At 43.4% G+C, this 21,361-nt stretch overlaps 1 protein-coding gene across 4 annotated transcripts in view; it reads left to right on the forward strand.

The window, feature by feature from the left end:
* Positions 1–537: 537 nt before the first annotated feature.
* LOC102941916 (ovostatin) overlaps positions 538–21,361 on the forward strand; it is a 49,518-nt gene continuing 28,694 nt past the window's right edge. For 3 of the 4 annotated variants that reach the window (XM_037912320.2, XM_037912327.2, XM_037912335.2), the window contains exons 1-11: positions 1,367–2,767; positions 4,726–4,909; positions 6,188–6,344; positions 8,684–8,736; positions 9,233–9,253; positions 12,997–13,165; positions 14,489–14,573; positions 17,505–17,619; positions 19,398–19,512; positions 19,788–19,897; positions 20,716–20,874. In XM_037912320.2, coding sequence (XP_037768248.2) covers positions 2,511–2,767; positions 4,726–4,909; positions 6,188–6,344; positions 8,684–8,736; positions 9,233–9,253; positions 12,997–13,165; positions 14,489–14,573; positions 17,505–17,619; positions 19,398–19,512; positions 19,788–19,897; positions 20,716–20,874 — 1,425 coding nt within the window. In that variant the 5' untranslated portion in view covers positions 1,367–2,510. Of the gene's footprint in view, positions 619–1,366; positions 2,768–4,725; positions 4,910–6,187; positions 6,345–8,683; positions 8,737–9,232; positions 9,254–12,996; positions 13,166–14,488; positions 14,574–17,504; positions 17,620–19,397; positions 19,513–19,787; positions 19,898–20,715; positions 20,875–21,361 lie in introns of those variants that run through there. The other variant, XM_043551419.1, reaches the window with a different exon arrangement.

The raw sequence follows: 21,361 nt of genomic DNA on the forward strand, positions 1-21,361 counted from the left end.
TCGATAGACCGTCCACCTAACTGATGGCACCATTTAACCCCGGGCATGCCAGACCCATGTTTTCCATACCCATGCAGGTGCACTAGCAATGCAGTGGGAAAACCTTTCTTACCTGAACATAAATCAGAGAGCAGAGTGGCCGTGAGTGTTGCCACCTTAGGACACAGTGTAAGGTTCACAGACCTTTCTTCAATGCTGGCAGCTGAAGAATGGTCAGTACCGTCTCCCCTGGAGGGCACATCATCAGCACTCAACAGATACTGTAATAGTAAGACAATCTCCAAGAATGATCCCACTTAGGAAACTGGTGCAATGTAATTGCGGGGGTGGGGGGGGGGGGGGAAGAGAAGGAAAGTTTGGTCCTTTTTCAGACAAATGATGCTTTTTTTACTAATATATGTGGTGTCCAGGTATTGTGGTGATGGAAACATTTAGAAAATGCTCTAAACAAATTGGATAAAAACAAGTTTAATGAAGGGACTTAAGCAGAGCACAGAAATAAAAAAAAATGTGCATAATTGTTTCCCACTATTCCACAGTCTACGCTGGCTTCCAGTTTATTTCTGGGTGAAGCTGAATGAGTTGGTTTCTTTTCATCTACAAAACCCTCATTGGTTTGTATCTTGGCTACCTTAGAAACGGTCTCTCCTCATGTGATACTCTGGCAGTTGCAGTCAGCTGGGGAGCTTGAGCGCGGAACCCCCATTCCCCCCAGTTATAAACTAGAGGGGGCTGGCTACAGGGCATATTCAATGAGGGATCCTTTGCACTAGAATTTACTCCCCCCTTGGTCTGAGAGAGTCAAGATGTGCTGAATATTAGAGCCGGTTGGAAAAATGGGGAAAATGTTCTGTGGGGAATTCTGATATTTTGAAGTTGGTTTTTGTTCTGAATTAAAATGAAAAGGCCAAATTTAGTAATTTCTTGAAGAAGGGAAATTCTGAACAATTTCACTTTGGAAACATTGATAATGTCAAATAATTTTGTTTCAATAATGTCAAAATATTATAATATAAATTATATATAATACATTTAATTTAAAATTAACATTTAATTATACTATAAAAATTGAAACAAAATTAATTGAAGTGGTAATGTTGAAACAAAACATTTTATCTCATCAAAATGAGACACTAATATTATCAAATGAAATAAGAAAGTCAATTTGTTTTCACTTTTTCCCACTGAAAATTGTCAACATTGAATCATTTTGCAGGAATGAGTCAATCAAAACTGCATTTTCCAACAGAAAACTGTTGTGTTGAAATTTTTCCAACCAGTTTTATTGAATGTGCTCTCAGGCTTCTCCCAGGAGGTTTTCCCAGAGGGTGTGGTTGGAAGAGGGTGTGACGCTGCCAAACCAGGTGCCAGCTCATGCCAATGCCCTGGCCTCACTGAATGCTTGCAAATGCATAGCCAGGCCAATTCACTTGTGTATTAGTCTAGATCAAAATTATGATTAAATGTATGAGAGTGTATTTTGTGTTTAATCTTCAAGAAAACTAAAGGGATGTTACTTGTATTTTTTTCACTTTTCTGTATCCCATTATAATGTAATACCAAACATTTACTCCTGTAAATTAATAACCCATTGGATGAGAAAGAAGCCTTGTGGAATGCAAATGAAGAACTTGAACAACAAAGTGCTAATTTCAAAGCAGATGGTCATTGTGTGGGACGACTGGAGGTCAAACACTCTAAATTCATCCCTCACTCTCCATCAGAGGAAAAGCCCACATGGGTAGTGGCCCTGTCAGTTTGTTTTCAGTGAGAAGAAGCCATAAGTATGGATTCAGGGAAAGATCCTTCATCTCTGGACTGTTTGGACTCTTACAGGGAAGTGTACCAGATGCAAAGCAGAGATCCCCAGAAACACAGGCCATGGGCACTGGTGCATGTTGATCCTGCCTATTCTCTGACTGTGGCACATAATAGTTTAGACCCTGATGGCCGTAATACTTTGGTGTCGTTTCATTTGTTGGGTTCAGTGTGTGGGTGCTGAGTTGTACTGGTGGCCTGTGATATACAGAAGATCAGACTAGATGATCTGGTGCTCCCTTCTGACCTTAAACTCTATGAAACACCACGATTACAAACTCAGTTTGTAGGGCCTTAATAAGTAAGTAAATGAAGAGTTGCCTTTCTTTCATCCTTATGTGTTTGAGCCTCTTTTAAAAAAAAAAAAAAAGGAAGGATGTTTGGGATTTTCTTCCCCTTCCTTGTTGAATTTAACCACACCCTTAGTGCGTGTTATCATTATCATCCAACATTCCAGGCCTACGACACAGCAGTGTTGTGGGAGCTTTGTGTCCTGATGGAGCACACAAGCACTTCAGCAATGATACATGTTAACAAGCTGGAGCATCAAGGAATCTTCAGCTGATGACAAGCCTTATTGCAGAGAAAAATCAGAGAGGCAAGCACAAGTGAGACATTAAGAGAATCAGGAAGTGGCTTGGCCTGTAAAAATGAATTAATTGGCAACACTGGAACTCCCCTAAGCAACATTTATGAAGCAACACCTGAAAGGGTGTGAAGAGAGGCAGGACAGAGGGAAATTATTCTATGCAAATTTTTTCTTTGTCTTTTCATTGGAAGGAGGAGGAGGAAACAGCCATGGGCATTTAAAAAGCCAGAAGATATGCTCTCTCTGTGAGAGAGGTTCCACCTTCAACTTTCCCTTTTCATCTCCGTGGACGACAATGTGGTCAAAGATTTTTCTGAGTGTGCTTGTCTTTCATTTGACTTCTGCAAAATCTCATGGGCCGTAAGAGATCACATGTTATTTGCTTTTACTATATAATATCGCATTATTTTTCCATCGTTTAATTTGTTCTGGGGGCATTGTTGTATGATGCACTAAGACTTTTGTCTCTGGAGAGTTGGGTTCATATTGCAATTAAAGGTGTGGCTGAAATGAATTTGGTGGATGTTTCAGTGTAGAGTGAATCTCTCTCGTTTTCACAAAATTTGTATGAAATCTGATTTGTTTAGTAGAGATCCAGGACTAATAACAGGGACTAATGCAGATGAGGATTGAGGTGCAGCAGCAGAGATGAGGAGGCGGCCTAGGACTAGATAAGCAGACAGCGCTGATGGTCAGGAGTAAGGTGCATTGGCAAGACTGGTAGGACTGGAATAGCAAGGGGCACTGTAGGGGCCTCTCAGAGCTGTGCTGGAGTCTGGTGGTATCATGTGTTGCTTATACAGCACCATAACAGTGCTCAGGGTTTTACAGAAATATAAGACTTGGGGTAAAAATTTAAAAATCACTTCAGTGATTTAGGAGTCTAAGTTTCATTTTCCTGAGGGACATATGGGCATAACACCCTATGAATGTTCATGGGACTTGGGCTCCTAAGCACTTAAGCATTTTTGAAAATTTTACTCCTGGTCTGTTCTCTGAGGATTGTGCAATCTAAGCCAGGCAAGATCAGTTAAAGATGAAAACAAGAAAAGAAGTGGGAGGGAAGGGTGGGGCCAGGATTACAACAAAAATATGATGTGATTCATTTTAGGTTGCATGTCCAATTTCTCAGTTCTGACTTTTATTTTAATGAAAGAATCAGGGGAGCAGGGGGAAGGCTAGCAGCAGAAGCCTAACCAAACAGAGGAGGGGCTTGGAGGGTGAAAGTGAGGATGCCCTGGGAGTGGGAGCCTGTTCTAACCATAAGAGGCAGCATTTTAAAAAAAGGCATAATGGCAGGAGACAAAGGGAGCAACAAAGTGAGAGGGGTGGGAAGAGGATAGAGTGTGATAGAAACAAAAGCTGAGTTGGGTAGTCTCTCCTCCTGGAATAATCAAGCGTTGCATGCCAAGACTGAAGTGCATTTCCTGTGTATTATGGCAAATAAGTTGTGACATTTCAGTTCCTTTCTTGATGGAAATGTGCCCAGATCTAACACCACAATTAGCATTAACTGGTACTTTTGTCGATAGTCTCACAAAATAAGCTCATGGCTGACTAGGCCACAGAAACAGAATTCTCTGCCTGGGGATGGTCTGGTGGTTAGGGCACTAGTTGGGGACATGGGTTCATTTCCTTGCTCTGCCACAGATTTCCCGTGTGACCTTGGGCAAGTAATTTACCTTCCCTGTGATTCAGTTCCTCATCTGTAAAAATGGGGATAACAGCACTTCCTTCCCTCACAGAGGTGTATACATCCATTAGACAACACGAGACGCTCAGATACTATGGTGATGAGGGCCAGATAAGTATGATACATACCACCCCTCAAGCTTGTCCCTCCAGTTCAAGTTTGAGGTGAGGGGGTGTGGAGAATCATCTAATAGTGGAATAGCTTGAGGGACAACACACTGTGCTCACTTAGGGCCTGATCCAAAGCCCATTAAACTGGAGTCTTTCCGCGGATTTCAACAAGCTTTTGATCAGGATCCCCCAATAGCCACTTAGAGCTAGTCTACACCGGCAACGTTCAAGCACTGCCACGGCCGCACTTTAATGTGGCTTGTGTAGTCATGTCAGAGCGCTGGGAGGGAGCTCTCCCAGCACTCTTTAAAAAAAAAAAAAAACCTCTCCACCTCTACCAGCGCTGGAGACTTCCTGCGCTCAAGGGTGTGTTTTTTCACACCCCTGAGCGAGGAAGTTGCAGTGCTGTAAATTGCGAGTGTAGACAAGCCCTAAGTTTTTCTCCATATGTATGTTGTTGTGCGTCCTGTCCTTTCTGCTGACTGACCTGGCTGTTTGGCTTTGTTTATCTGTAGTCAGTATGTCCTGATGGTCCCTTCGGTGCTGCAGAGCATCTCTCCGCAGAGCCTGTGTGTACAGCTCTACAACCTCAGTGAGCCACTGTCCCTGAATGTTCACTTGGACTATCATGACATCAAGACCACGCTATTTGAGGAATCTGTGACAGAAGAAAATTTCTTCCAATGCAGAGAGTTCAAGGTATTTCATATTTTAATTCAACTAAAGAGAGACAAAGGGGGACACATCCCTCCTGTGGTCCAAATGGATCCTACTCTTGAAGAACAAGAGGAGAAAGGCTCAAGGAGAATGGGGATGGGAAATGAAAAACAAGACACAAGGTATGCCTACACTGGAGCTGGGGGCGTACAGTGTAGCTCGAGGAGACATACACTAGTTCTGATCAAGCTAACACACTCAAAATAGAAGTGTAGCCACAGCGGCACAAGTCACAGGAGGGTATAGCAGCCCAGAGCACAATCTTGTCTGAACTCCCAGGTACATACTCAGGTGGCTAGCCCCTCCTGCTGTTCATGCAGCTGCAGCTAAACGGCTATTTTTAGCATGCTAGAGCTGGAAGTTATACCTCCCGTCTCAGTGTAGATGTACGCAAAGACAGACTACAGGGAAAGGAAAAAAGATTAGAAAACGAGTCTGAAGAAGACAAAAAATCTATTAGTGTGGGGAGGGGGGGGGAGAGAGAGAGAGAGAGATCAGGGAGTGTGTCAGGGAAAGACATTTGACTTTCACCCCAGGGTGTAGGCGGATTTGACTCGATCTAGCTCATAACCCAGTTGGAACACAGGAGTCTCCTTTCTCATTACAGTGCAGGGCCAAAAGCCACAGAAGAGCCCATGGTTAGGTGATCCCATACGCAGCAGGAGAAGCACTTTAGAACTTGCTAATAGCCTGACAGCCCTGCACATCAATAGGGTCAATACACAGTAGTCCTGAGAGATTAGGAAACATTTATGCTAGCTGTTCTGTGTGTGGATTTGAACTGTGTGTGGAGTCCACAGCCTGGGATAAAACTAGTGCCAATCTATAGCGTAGACTGTAAGGGGACAGAGCTGGAGGTGTGATTTCCAGCTTCACTAAACACACACGCTCTAGCTTTGATTGAGTTAGCACGCTAAAAAACAGCGGTGAGGCTGCAACGGCACAGGCAACAGCTTGGACTTGCTGCCTGAGTACAATCCCAGCTGAGATTCTCGGTCACCCACTGCTAGTCTTGCTGTGGCTACGTTATTTTTATTATAGTAGCTCAATCAAAGCTAGTGTGTATATGTTTGCCAGAGCTGGAAATTACACCTCCAACTGCAGTGTAGACATACTCTTAGAACTTGTTTTGTTGGCAGACAGACAATCTATCACCAAACTCAGCATGAGTCACTTAGGGGTCATCACCCTCACTTGGGAACCCGTCACATAGACGGACCCTAAACACTTTCTGTCTTCGTTTTTTTTTTTCCCTCCCAGGCTCCTCTTGCCACCTCTGACCCTTTGGCTTTCATCACTTTCTCTGCCAGAGGCCACACAGTCCACCTTTCAGAGAGAAGGTCGGTGGCAATTCAGAATGTGGACAGCATTGTCTTCATCCAGACGGACAAACCCATTTACAAACCTGGACAGACAGGTGAATGGGGGGCGGTATGAGTTAATTATTGAACTGGGAGTGTGGATGTCAGGGGGCAGGGAGGTTAGGATGGAGTCTCATTGCTAAGAAGGAGAAGAACTGGAGCAGGATGTCCATAATCAGTTCCTGAGGTGGTCTCTGGCTGCAGCCCCAGGTAGGGATCATCAAAAGACAGTGGGGAAAGTAGCTTATTCATAGAATTTTAATGCATAAATAGCAATTATATGTTCCTAATTGAATTAATTTCCTTTGAGAGATCTTATGGCTTTCTGGATTTACAGAAATCCATCACTTCAGGAATATCCAGATCTTTTGTTGTTTATGCTTATCTGAGTCTGAGATTCTGATTCAGTCATCATTTCTACAGGGCGTACAATACAAAAAAATAAATAAAGAATAAAGACAGTGAGATGTGTCCAGAAGAGAAAAATCAATTCTTCTTCCTACTCTATGGTTTCTATCATTGAACACATGACTGGGTTTTCTTCTATTCTTTTCTTCTGGGGAATGCTCTGATGAAGAGGTGAGTCTCGGAGCATGACCTGAAGACAGCAAGCAGTGATGGATGGGTTTTTCCTGATTCATTTAGGACAATGATCCTGAGCTGTGCTGGTGCTGGAAAGGAAGGATAGTCTACTGGTTAGAGTGCTAGTCCTGGATTTGTGAGATGCAGGTTCAGCTCTCTGCCCTACAACAGACCTCCTGTGTGACCTTGAGCAAGTCACTCAGTCTATCTGTGCCTCAGTTCCCCATCAATGGGGATAACAGCACTGCCCTATCTCACAGGGGTGTTGTGAGGATGAATACATTAAAGATTGTAAGGTGCTCTACTACTATGGTGATTGGGGCCATGTAAGTTCCTAAGATAGATAGAGAGGGCCCTGCCAGTCCTTCTACATTTCTACCTGGGCTATTCTCATAGTGATGAAGTTGCTCCCCTCTTTTCAGATGCTTCATATTTTCTGGAAAATACCTTTGGAGCAGAAACCTGTGGTGCTTCTTAATACAAGCAACATTTGTTTTGTTAGTTTGGAATAACCTCGTTCAGCCATATTTGAAATATCCAAGCATGATTAACTGCCACGCAGTGTTCTACTCACCACAGGATGGCACCTCCTCCTGGCCATTCTGGGGATTAGCTCTGCACAGCTGACACCGCTTCCTGCAGTTGCACTTCATCTCTTCTCTCTCTGTCTGCAGCCTCTCTCCCCCTCCAGGAGCAGCTGTTGCCTCTTTGTGACTTGGCTCTCCCTTTCCAGGGTATCAAAGTCTCTTTTTATCAACAGGCTTGGGCAGTCTTCCCATTCCCTGCCCAGCCAGTGCCACTTCCACAATGGCTGGTAGAGGATCCCAGGTCCGTGCTGTACTCCGGGTTCCAGCTCAGGGACCCTCTAATCAGCAGCTCAGGTCTGTTCCCTCCAGGACCTTGCTGGCTCTTTCCCTGAGCCTTTCCTACCTGTCTGGCTTCCACTCCCTCTGGGTTTTCCACCCTCCCAAGCTCTCTCCTATCAGGATCTAACTGTAGGTTACCTGCCTCTGTAGCCTCTAGACACACCTCCCTTCTCACAGGGTGTGACTGAAGCTTACTTCCCTGCAGCCCCTTTCTGCCATCAACTCCCAGGCCTTATAGAAGCCTTGTCTGTTTTCTCACAGGTGAACTTCCTCCTAATTAGTTCCCTCCACACAGCCTGAATCTCCCTTGTTTGCTGCTTGATTGGCTGATTGGGCCTGCCTGGCCTAATTCAGCCCTCTCAGAGTCAGTGTGGGGAGTACACCCCATCACACTAAGTACAATTAATTTGTGATTTTATTTAAATGAAAGGGTTTTAATTGTTGTTGTACGTGACAATAAAACACGTAGCAAATAAAATGATGCATGATAAACAGTTTGAATAGTCCACATTTGATTTAGGGTGGGAAAGTCAATTATTCTCTCTTCTTCCAAACTTTGAATAATTTTATCTTTAGATTTATCTTTCCACTGCCCCAAGATTTAAGTTCAGGAAGTTCAATAAATAATATGTGGGCTAAAATTACCCCTGGTATAATGGAGTAGAAGCTGAGAGATGATATGACCATGTGTGTTTACTTTTTAGATATATTTGACCCCAGCTGATACATGGAGGAAATACTTTAGTTGATTTTTTTTCACCAGTTAAAATAACATTCAAATACTTTTTGCTTCTCCAATAACTCAAAAGGCTTCTCTTTAACACTTCAAACTTTCCTTCAATGATGTATCTGAAGAAACTTAGTTTCAAAACATATATTAGAAAATGGTATTCTGCTGCTAACGTTGTTCATTTTTTTTCTTTCCCCATCACCTCCTTTCTTTTCAGTGATGTTCCGAGTTGTCTCTTTGGATAACAGTTTCAAACCTGTTCAGGAGATGGTGAGTGTGCCTGGGAGTCAATATTTTTCAAGGACCTGTTATAGATTCACTTAATCAGTCACTATCTGACCTTTATATCGGGAAAACGGGCTGAGTAGATCTCCTGATGTCTCTCTAGCAAATATACTCCTTGAATTCACATCACTAGTTACTGACCCACCTTTGTATGGGGGAAAGGGCCTGGGACATCCCTAGAGAACACAGATCTGAAGGGGAGAGTCACCTCACCACTCCCCATATCAAGAGACTGTGGAAATCTGTAAATATTTTAGACTGTCGTCTTCACAGACAGGTGACATTAGGGTTGTATCCTTAACCCACTGAACTTCTGGTCACAAGTTGAGATAGGCCTGAACGAAAACCTTGTGCCTTTTCTCCAAACTTGTGCACCCAGAAAACGAGCAGCCAGAGTCTTGCCTTATCGTCCAGTTTATTTCTAAATCAGTAACTAATTTCCTTGAATTCTAACCGTTTTTTTGCCCTTTATCTTTTTCAGTATCCCCTGATCATCCTTCAGGTAAGAGGTGCATCGTACTATAAACCATGACTTATTTCGAAGGACAGAGTTCTCTCAGCTTCCAGAATCAGAGTGTTAGCTTGAGAAATTGTCACCCTGAAGGCGAATTCCTCCCATGATCCCCATGGGAAATCAATGTAGATGGAACCCGTGCAGAACGTGTTGAGAATGAGTGTCAGGCAAGAAATTGTCAATAAAGGGTCCCAGGAAGGGAAGAAAAACCAACCCCCCTCCATAGGTGCATGAGTACTTACCATGTACACAATGCTTCCTGAATAAGCTAGGCCCCTCTATGGTTTTCTTTTATACAAGACAATCTGATTAGAAACAAAGAAGGGAGCAGGGTTTTTCATTTATATGATTGTGCATCAGCTTCCTCACTATTATAGGGAGGAGCCCTGGTTATAGGAGATGACTGTGAGTCAGGAAGTCTAGATTCTTTTCCCATCTCTGCCATAGACTCTATGTGTAACCTTGGACTGAACACCGGTGGCTCAGTATTCCCATCTGTAAAGTAGGGACAATAATAATTGTCTCCTGGGGTTATTTTGAGACTAAACTTCATTAGTGTTGTAAGGCATTTTGAGATCCCCAGACGGATGGTGCTCTAGGAGTACAAAATATTATAATAATAATAATGAATATATTGTTCCACACACTCTGTTATGTTATATAGGAAATAACAACAGAGGGCTAGATCATTCTTAAAGATTTTTGGTGAAGAGTGTAAACTACAATAGCAAAAACCCATGTATTATTTATTTTTAAAACATAGATACTTATTGTAAACTACAGCATTTAAATCCAACACCTATATCCCCACCTCTCCTCACTGACCATTAGGATGGGTGTCATTTTCTGTGCTTTCGCAGCCAGGAGTACCGCTCCTCAAAAAGGGATTTCCCAGAGCGATGTTAGCATCTAAGTTATGTTGACTCTAATGGCAGTGGACTAGAGCAGGGTTGAGTAAATGCCAAGTGACTTTCAAGCACTAGAGGGAGCCACAGGGAAGGAGTCCACAGAACTAAGGAGCGTAACACACATGGTAGTTGTGAGGGGGCTTGAATAAAGAATCCAGTTTAAATTTACCTCAGTCAGACTACAGCAGACTGGCTGATGCGATGACATCACTCCCAAGCTTACCATGTATGTATAGGAGTTGTCTTTCCCTGTAAGATCATGTCCTAGAAAGGGCAAATGCAGATAATACATAGCTCTTATACAGTGCTTTTCACCTGTGTATTTCAAAGTACTTTACAGAGGAGGTCTGTGTTAATATCCCCATTGTACAGATATGGAAACAGGCACTGAGCAGTGAAGTGATTGCACAAGGCCACCCAGCATGCCAGTGGGGGGACTGGGAATAAAATCCAGATCTTCTGAGTCCCAGTCCTGTGTTGTTTCATGTAGATTGGCAGCTTGTGTATCCGATATCCAGTGTAGCCTAATCTGAGGGTAGTTTAGTCCACACACAGTCTGATCCTAGGAAGCAACAGGGGTTCAGACACTCAGCATCTATAAGACTGAGTCCTTAGTCACATCCTATATGTTAAACCATCCCCCACCCCCTAGATAGGACCAAGTGTAATAAAAAAAATCCCCCATGCTAACAGATAATGAGGAACGGATCATAGAACAAGAAAAAAGGTAGTTTAGATACAAGTAATTATGACTTGATCCAATTTATAATGTGCAAGCAGAATAAAGTCTAGACCAGAAATAGGTATACTTAGTGCTTTAATAGGGCCAATTTCACAAAACTGAAAACAATTATGAACCAAATCATAATTTGGGAGAAAGTATTTAATAGAAAAATGTGAATGATAAGTGGGAATAATTTAACACCTTACTAGATGCCCTCAAATCCACAATTGAAGAAGAAGATCATGCTGGTTAAAAAGCTGACCTGATTTAGAAGAGAGATTTGGCCAACAGAGTAAAGGACAGTAAGAAGGAATTTTTAAAATATATTGGGCACAAAAAGAATCCTCACAATCGTATTGGTCCATTACTAGATGGAAATGATATAATTATCAATAATAATGCAGAAAAGGTGGAAATGTTCAATAAATATTTCTGTTCCATGTTTGGGGAAAAAAGAGATGATACAAGTCTCATTGTATGACACCACTTTTTCCATTCGACTAATATTTCTTGAGGATGTTAAACAGAAGCTATAAAGTTAGACATTTTTAAATCAGCAGGTCCAGATAACTTGTATTGAAGAGCTTTAAAAGAACTGGCTGAGGATCTTGCTGGACTCTTAATGTCTTGGAGCACTGGTGAAGTTTCAGAAGACTGGAAGGGTAAAAAGGACAACCTGGGTTATTATAGGCCTGTCAGACTGACATCAATCCCAAACAAGATTATGTTAGGGATTAATTGAGTCCTTGCTGTTAAGGGACTCGATTAAGAAAGAATTAAAGGAGGGTAGTAAAATTAATGCAAATCAACATGGGTTTATGGGTTATAGATTCTGTCAAACTAACTTGATATTTTTTGATGAGATTAAAAGTTTGGTTTATAAAGGTAATACTGTTGATGTAATATACTTAGAATTCTTTAAGTTGTTTGACTTGGTACCACATACTATTTTGATTATAAAACTAGAGCAAAACAAAACTAACATGGCACACATTAAATGCATTAAAAACTGGCTAACTGATAGGTCTCAAAATGTAATTGTAAATAGGGAATCGACATCTAGCAGGTATGATTCCAATGACATGGAAGACAGCATAATATCATCACTGATAAAGTTTGCAAATGATGCAAAAATTGGGGGAGTGGTAAATAATGAAGATTACAGGTCACTGAATTGGAGCAATCATGATCACTTGATAAACTGGGCACAAGCAAACAATATGTGTTTTAATACAGCAAAAGTTAAATATATATGTCTAGGATCAAAGAATGTAGGTCATACTTGCAGGACAGGGGACTCTGTCCTGGGAAGCAGTGACTCTGATAAAGATTTGAGGATCGTGGTGGATAATCAGCTGAACATGAGTTTCCAGTGTGATGCTGTGGCAATAGAGCTAACGCAATCCAAGGATGCATAAACAGAGGAATCTCCAGTAGGAGTAGAGAGATTATTTTATCTCTGTATTTGGCACTGGTATGACCACCGCTGGAATACTCTGTTCAGTTCTGGTGCCCACAATTCGGGGAAGGAGGTTAGCAACTGGAAAAAGTTCAAAGAAGAGCATCTAGAATCATTAGAGGATTAGAAATCCTGCCTTTTAGTGTTAGATTCAGGGAGCTCAACCTATTCATCTTAACAAAGAGAAGGTTCAGAGGTGAGTTGATTACAGTCTATAAGTATCAACACAGGGAACAAATATTTAATAATGGGCTCTTCAATCTAGCAGACAAAAGGTATAACATGATCCAATGGCTGGAAGCTGAAGCTAGATAAATTCAGACTGTAAATAACGTGTAAATTTTTTACCATGTGAGTAATTAATTGTTTGGTCAACTTACCAAGGACCATGGGAGATTCTCCATCACTGGCAATTTTAAAATCAGGATTTGATGTTTTTCTAAAAGATCTGCTTTGGGGAGAATTTTGGGTAAGTTCTATGGCCTGCGTTATACAGGAGGACAGACTAGATGATCACAATGGTCCCTTCCAGCCTTGGAATCTGTGAATCTATGAAATGTAAAGGAAGGAAGAAAAAAAAGTGGGAGGGCCTTGAAGAAGGCGATAAAAGCATCTGTATTTATCTCCCCATGCCTACTAGGATCCCCAGGGCAATCGGATCTTTCAGTGGCTGGATGTAACATCCAATAATGCCATTGTCCAGCTCTCATTCCCGTTAATCCAAGAGCCAATCCTGGGGAGTTATGACATCATCGTCGAGAAGACGTCAGGTGACAAAACGTATCATTGGTTCACTGTGGAGGAATATGGTAAGCACCTGCAGTGGATCTAATCTGCATTAGTTAATTATGTCTTATATGGCCAAGTCCCACAGCCTGAGTCTGTGACGGGCTGTTTGTCAAACACAAGCATGAGGCAGTGCAGACCTTATACTCTGTGTGAAATGATTTTTCTTATTGAACTCACTGGTAAAGACAGGTAAGCCAAGGCATGGAAGCAGGGAGGAGAGACTGAGGCCAATGGGGAGACGGATAAGTAGTGGGTATCATGATAGATACTAAGGAATGTGGCCTACTGATCAGAGCAGAAGGCCGGGAGTCAGAAGTCTGGGTTCTTTTTCTGGCTTTGTCACTAAGTTGCTGTGTAACTTTGGTCAAGTCATGTCACCTCTTTGTGCCCCAGTTTCTCCATCTGTACAATGGGAAATAATATTAAGTTAAACCTCATATGACCGGGTGAGATTGGTATTGCGTGTAAGGCATATACTGTGCTCTAGAAGTCTAAAGCTATTATTCAATAGATTATATTAAATTAGAATATATTATTATTATTTAATAGAATGATATCTGGCAGCTGTGGTGGACTGCAGAGTAAACAGTGTGGAAGGATACTTTGGGCAGATAGAAAAATAAAAGCTACCAATGCCTGATGATCTGTCTAGTATCAGTCATTTTACATATGGAACAACTCCCTTGATTTGTTTTCTTCTTATGAATTTGCCATCCCTCATCTTGTCACTGGGACTTTCACCTGTCTCCTGTGAGCTCGTTGGGCAGGGCTTTGAACAATCTCAAGCTTCCTGTGTTATCAGGGAAAGCTCCTTTCCCACCCCCTCCTTCAGAAAACCCTGTTTCCAACCAACTGGGGTGTCCACTTCCCTTGGGAAACTGTACTCCTAACCTTCCTAATGGAGTAGTGCAGGCTAGTGGATCAGCACTGCCCTGGAAACCAGGAAATGTTGGTTCTATTCTCAGGTCTGCCACTGTCCTGCTGGGTGACCTTGGGCAAGTCACTTTAATCTTTCTGTCCCTCAGTTTCCATACCTGTAAAATGAGGATTGTGACACTGACCTCCTTTGTTAAGTGCTTGGAGATTTACAGATGAATATGCTGTATGAGTATTATAATAATACAGCTCCTTGTAAAGAAGAATTTTCATACTATTAAACCTAAATTTTCCTTTTCTAAAAACATCATTCCCTTACTCTTAGCTATACCTGTCTGTATCCCTCTAAACAATTAATCTCTCTCTTGGGTGTTCATACCCCTCAAATGCTGGTGCAGTTAGGTTTCCCTGTTTCTTCTTCCCCCCTCACACCTAAGATGTCACTTAGTTTTACCTCGCATTTGCAGTGTTGCCAAAGTTTGAAGTGACAATCAACGCACCAAAGAGGATCTCTTTCTTGGATGAAGAACTCAAAGTGAATGTTTGTGCTGTGTGAGTATCAAGCGGGAAAGAGTGTAAATTCATACAAGCAGCAATGTCTTGTGGATGGAGCACAAGACTGGGAGACAGGAACTCTTGAATTCTAATCCTGACCCTGCTAATGATTCACTTTGTGACCTACAGCAAGCCACTTAACCCCTGCATCTGACTTTCAATCTCTGTAACATGATCATAATATTCACCTGCATTATGCAGCTGGGGCTGTGAGGATAATGTTTGCCCAGTACTTTGAAGACACAAAACAATATATACATACTAGGTATTGTTTTTTTATCACTATAGAGACATAGGAAGGTGAGAGAAAGGAAAGAAAGAGGGTAGGAGAGGTATGTAGGTTAATAAATTAGGATGTCTAGCATTAAGGTCCCTGTGTACTTCACTGTCACAGATCCACAGGATCTGTGCTAAACCCCATTTTTAAACAGTCTCTTGGAGGAACCCCTTCAGTGTGCACTCTTCCTTCAGGAGAGGCCCTGCCACCTCACCAACTCTGAGACTGAGCCTCTGGGCTCCAGCACTCCTGCTTCACACCGTGAGCTCTGCCCAACGAGTCCAACTGAGACAGACTCCTAGTCAGAGATCTATACGCTCCAAAGACCAGTGCACCTCAGCAAGTATCTGCAGTGACACCAGACAGCCTTTTCAACACAGAGTAGGTTTTATTAGGCAACTGGGACAGAGTATCAGAATTCTTTATGTTGGTACAGAGAAATGAAAGCTCAGGCTATATCTACACTAAAGACCTTACAGCAACACAGCTGGACCAATGCAGCTGCGCTGCTGTACGATCTCCCATGTAGCCTCTCCATGCTGACAGAAGAGGCTCTCCCACCAGTATAATTAAACCACTCCCAACGAGCGGTGATAGCTATGTTGGCAGGAGAGTGTCTCCTGCTGATGTAGTGCTGTCCACACCGGTGCTTATGTTGGTAAAACTTATATCACTTATAGGTGTGTTTTTCACACCCCTGCGTGACATAGGTTTTACCAACAAAAGTGCTAGTGTAGACATAGCCTAAGACATAGTCCGTCTGGCCAAGCCAGTCAATTAGCTAGCCAAGCTGCTGTGGAATCCATTTCTGTCTTTGGCTTTCTGTGCCTTTCCCAGGTAAGAGCAGCCCAGCCTCTCCCCAAAATCAAGTCTTTATCCCCTGCCTGTTACCTCTCAGTCCTTTGTTCTGGAGCTGGCAAGCTGGCCTCTGCTCAGCTTCCCTGCTGAGAGATGTTGGGCGGGGGTGGGGGAGTGGAGGGGGAACCTCTTTCCTCGTGTTCTTTGATTGCTAGGTGTTGATGTTCTGGAGGGGTAGCCATGTTAGTCTATATCAGCAAAAACAACGAGGAGTCCTTGTGGCACCTTAGAGACTTACAAATTTTGGGGGGCATAAGCTTTCATGGGCTAAACCCACTTCATCAGATGCATGGAGTGAAAAATACAGTAAGCAGTATAAATATTTCAGCACATGAAAAGATGGGAGTTGCCTTACCAAGTGGGGGGTCAGTGCTAACGAGGCCAATTCAGTTAAGGTGGAAGTGGCCTATTCTCAACAGTTTTCAAGAAGGGGTGAATATCAAGAGAGGGAAAATTACTTTTGTAGTGCTAGCGAGGCCAATGCAATCAAGATGGCCCATTTCCAACAGTTGACAAGAAGGTGTGAGTATCAGCAGAGGGAAAATTACTTTTTGTAATGACCCATCCACTCCCAGTCTTTATTCAGGCCTAATTTGATGGCGTCCAGTTTGCAAATTAATTCCAGTTCTGCAGTTTCTCTTTGAAATCTGTTTTTGAAGTTTTTTTGTTGAAGAATTACCACTTTTAAGTCTGTTAATGCGTGTCCAGGGAGATTGAAGTGTTCTGGAGGTTTCCATTGTCTTCTCTGATTTCCCATTGATATGGGTCACTCTCTGCCAGTCCTTTAATGACCCATACGGTTCATACCAGATGGCTAAGTGACATGCACCTCATGTTTCCTGCACTGCTACAAGAATAGATTTAACCCTTTAGCCCTCACTGGGTAGCAAGGCCATGTACAGGGGGAAACTATGGCACACATGGGATTAATAATAAGATATTACAGAAAATTCCCATTTCATCACTTGCAGGGCCAAGGGAAAAGTGTCATGCAACCCTGTGTAACAGGGCCTAATAGGCACCTTCATGGGACATATCTTGTCCTGTCTAGGGTTGCCAGGCATCCGGTTTTTGACCGGAATGCCTGGTCGAAAAGGGACCCTGGTGGCTCCAGTCAACACCACTGACTGGTCTGTCAAAGTCTGGTCAGCAGTGCAGTGGGGCTAAGGCAGGCTTCCTGCCTGCCCTGGCTCTGCGCAGCTCCCAGAAGCAGCCAGCATGTGCAGGGGTGATCAGGGAAGCTCTGCTCGCTGCACCGCCCTGAGTGCCTCCCCTGCAGCTTCCATTGTCTGGGAACCCTGGCCAATGGGAGCTGCGGGGGGTAGTGCCTGCGGGCACAGGCAGCACACAGAGCCACCTGGCCACCCCCTACTTCACCCTGAACCCCTCATTTCTAGCCCCACCCTGGAGCCCTCACCCCGTCCCACACCCCAACCCCCTGCCCCAGCCCAGTGGAAGTGAGTGAGGGTAGGGGAGAGCAAGTGACGGAGGGAGGACGGATGGAGTGAGTGGGGGCGGGGCCTCAGAGAAGGGGCAGGGCAGCGGTGAGGCAGTGGTATTCGGTTTTGTGCAATTAGGAAATTGGCAACCCTAGTCCTGTGTAAGGCAGTAATTTCCATGAGAAGCAGGGAATGAGGAGGGAAAGATGTCTGAAGCCTGAGTCCAGCAGAACTAACCTTATCTGGATTTTAGCTTTTAGTCCATAATCTGTTACAGCCTATACTGATTTCCTGACAGCCCTGGCAACTGTGATCTTGTAAGCTGATTCATTTTTGTGTTTCCTCCTCCTCTAGCTACACCTATGGCCAGCCTGTGCAGGGAAGAGTCCAGCTCAGTGTGTGCAGGAAACACTATAACGACAAGTGTAACGAGACCCCCAAAGGATTCTGCGAAGCTGTTACTGGACAAGTATGATAGGGGCCTGCACTGCTTGCCCTTCTTTTCTTACAAATGTTATCATCCAGGACATTATATGGTGCCTGGAGGCTTTATTGGCTCCCTTTCCTATTTCTTGGGATGGGTCTAGAGGCGCTGTCAGAGGAAGGCATGTTTTCCCCAATATCTCATTGGCATGGTTGGAGGCCTTTGGATGGGAAGATTTTTTTAATACACAGTGGATGAATTTGGCCCATTATGTATGGGAGCCACAGAGAGGTGGGTTAGACTAGGAGTGCAGTGACTGTGCAGGCAAATGCAATGACTATTCTACATTTGCAGGCTCAGACACTATAGCCTATTTCACTGAGTGGGGCACTTTGGCCAGGCCACTGGGTTTGTTTCTTCAGCAAAGAGTGTATGAATCTACAACACTCTATCCCAGGAATAGGTGTGCTAGCTGCTGAAGTGTGTTTTACCAGATTTAACACCAAAAATGTTAGCCTGTAGATTCAAAGAGAAATAATCCCACTTCAGGGAAGACGGTAGGAGAAAAGTAGTCACCTCTTCTCTTTGATAAACAGATCTTTATTGCTCTTATTTATGTATTGAAGGCAACCTGCAAAGGGTATAAAACATTGGCCTTGTGCCTTTTTGTTTTTTTGTTTTATGAACTTTATGATGTGTAAGGAAGGCCAAGAAGGTGTGATTTCTTCTTGTTCTGTTCCCCTAAAACATTTTTTTTGCATCTTCTTTCTTTCTCTTTCTCTTTTTTTAAAAACCTTTAGATATTCCGATTTTATCTGCCCTGGGAGATTCCATCAAGAAAGAGAGAACTAATATAATTCTGTCAGTACATGAGTCGAGAGAACGAAACTGAGAGTGGAAGGGATTTGCAATCAGACTATTAAAACATTTTAGGCCAGATCCTTAACTGGTGTGAATTGTTGTAGCTACATTAAAATCAGTTGGGTTTACTCACATGCTTTAAAGTTAAGCATGTGCATAAGTATTTTGCTGAATCAGGGCTAGAGTACCCAGCACCTTGCAGGACTGAACTTTTGCTGAGCGAACTAAGGGCTTGGCTACATGGGAAAATATTCCAGAACAGCTATTCCTGATTAACTCTGTGTGGACACCTTTATTCTGGACCAAAGCCTGATCTACACTTAAAAGTTAGATTGACCCAGTGATACTGCTCAGAATGTGAAAAATTCACACCCCTGAGGTGCATAGTTAAATCCCCCAGTGTGGACAGAAGAATTCTTTCATCGACCTCTCCGAGAGGTAGATTAACTGCGCTAATGCGAGAACCCCTCCCATTACCATGGATAGTGTCCACGCCAAAGTGAAACAGCAGTGCAGCTGTGCTGCTGTAGCATTTCAACTGTAGACAAGCCCTAAGAGTGCCCTACTCCAAATTAGCTTAATTAATTTTAGATTAAACTAATTTAAAATAAGGCCATATTCCAGGATAAGAGTATCTATGCATGGTGTTAATCATGTATAGGTAAGTCCTAAAATATCACACAAGAAGTATGTTTTGAGAGGGGACCGGAAGACATAGAGGAGCAGGTCAGGGAGGGAGAGGGTTTCAGGCAGAAGAAGGCAAAATAGTGGTGAAGGATTGGTTAGGTATGGAGCAAGAGAGGAGCAATAAGACAAGAGCAAAGAGGTAGGTGAGGGAAATGAGAGCAGGGGTGCTAAGTTCTGAAGAGCTTTACAGACGAGGTCAAAGAGCAGTAGTTTCACCATTCAGAGACCTGGGCTCTTTTCCTATATGCTCACTGAGTGGTCCCTTCACTTTTCAGCTGGGGAAGGATGGCTGCATCACGAATGTCATCAACACCAAAATATTCAAGCTTTATCATCCCAGGATGTTCTGGTTCCTTGAAGTGGAGGCAATCCTCACAGAGGATGGAACAGGTAACAGTGGTGGGAAAGGAGACTAGAATGTGGCTGGGGTATGGGCGGGGGTTGCAGGCTGAGTTTGAGAGGCCACTTTGAGAGCTGGTACTCTTTGATGGGAATCTCTGATGGCCAAGCATAAGACTCAGTTCACCATCAAGTACCATTTTATAAGCATAATTATCCTCTCCAGGGTGCTGGAGCCTGCATTTGATCATTCAGTGCAACTTTCTTTAAAACCATATCTTCCCCCCAGCTCTGATTCTTATCTCTTCTTCTGCACCCTTCTTCAGGTGTACAGATTATAGGTGCTGAATACATTTCCATCTACCAGGCAAGGGAGAGAATGTGGTTTAAGAACATGGACACGTACTACAAAAGAGGAATTCCTTACTATGGAGAGGTAGGACAGCAGAGAGAGAATGTCCTGGGCAAACTCTGCAGTCACAAAAATGATCTCGGTGATGCTGTATATGGCCATCCCCCTACTCCCAGTTGCAGGTTCCCTCGGTAACACCACATGGCAATAGCCCCTAATGCACAGTTCTCCCATTGCATTAGGGGCTTTCAGAGAAGATGAGGAAACCTGTCTGGGTCATGGAACCTTGTGTTATCATGTGTGTGGGGGGGGGGGGCAAGGGTCTGTACAGTCAAAATGACATGAGCCCTGTGGGGACAAGGAAGAAAGAATTTATACTGGGGGGAAGGGTCTTTGTTAAGGCACAAGATCAGTTCCGAGTCCCCTAAGCATTGCACGTTTCACAAGCTAGCATCCTGCAAAGAACACCACCTTTGCAGCCATTCCATCCCGGCAGGCCCAGCAAGCAAGAGTCTGAGGTCAGGTCTGAAGAAGTGTTTATATACAGGATTAGGTACAAATCAGGTTATCCTGGTTTGTACCTAATCCTGTATATAAACACTTCCTTCTCTCCACAGCAGGAATATTCCTCCTGTCTTCCTTTGTCCCTCCTGTGAAGCTCCACAGGGAATTTCCTCTCCCTGCCCTTCACAGAACCCACACAAAATACTGTGACCAGTGCATGTGTTTTAAGTACACTTGAATATTTGATGACAGCACCTTCTGCTATTCGCTGTAGCCTCCACACAAGTTGTCTTCAATACCGAAGGCTTTGAAGCCAACCTAACATATTAAGGGGAGTAAGTGGGGCTTTATCTGTCCTGTATGTTTGCTGAACACCTTGAACACCTTTATTTATTCAGCTTCAGATGGAAAATGAGGAGGGCATCCCTGTTGCAAATGAGACCATCAAGCTACATCTCAATGAGAAGCATGTGGCTGACTATATCACAAATGAGAATGGCATTGCTCGGTTTTCCATCGACACCTCCGAATTCTTTGAGCCCAGTTTTAAGTTGAGAGTAAGTAACTGAGAGAACTAAGGGGAAAGGCTCTATTCCCCCAGAGGGTCATTCAACTGGGGGAGGAGGGAGAAGCAAGCTGGTATTCTGATGGAAAATACTGTTCTGGGTGAGTTGCAATGTGTGGGAAAGTAGCTGGTCCCTCCAGTGACACCTGCATCCATGGGAAGGGTAGTAGAGAAGAAGGAAGAGGAAACATTTGTTTTTAGAGGAACTCAATGGGCTTGTTTTCATTTGGTCTCCCAGTCCTGTTCCAGCAGCAACCTCAGATGTGGTTATCTAAAAGGATGACATGAGGACAATATTAATCAGAGAAGATGATAATCAACTCACTTTAATATGATGGTTTCAGCTGTTTGGCTGTATCCCCCCACTGTGTATCCATATTCTAATTGTCTCCTCTCCCTGGACACAGAGCTCTGCCTTCATTGGGATGAAATCTCCCCTCAATGCCTGCAGCCCACGCTCCCAGCTCCAATCTTTCCAG

The sequence above is a fragment of the Chelonia mydas genome, chromosome 1 (genome assembly GCF_015237465.2).
Source record: "Chelonia mydas isolate rCheMyd1 chromosome 1, rCheMyd1.pri.v2, whole genome shotgun sequence".
In the NCBI taxonomy this organism is placed as follows: Eukaryota; Metazoa; Chordata; order Testudines; family Cheloniidae; genus Chelonia; species Chelonia mydas.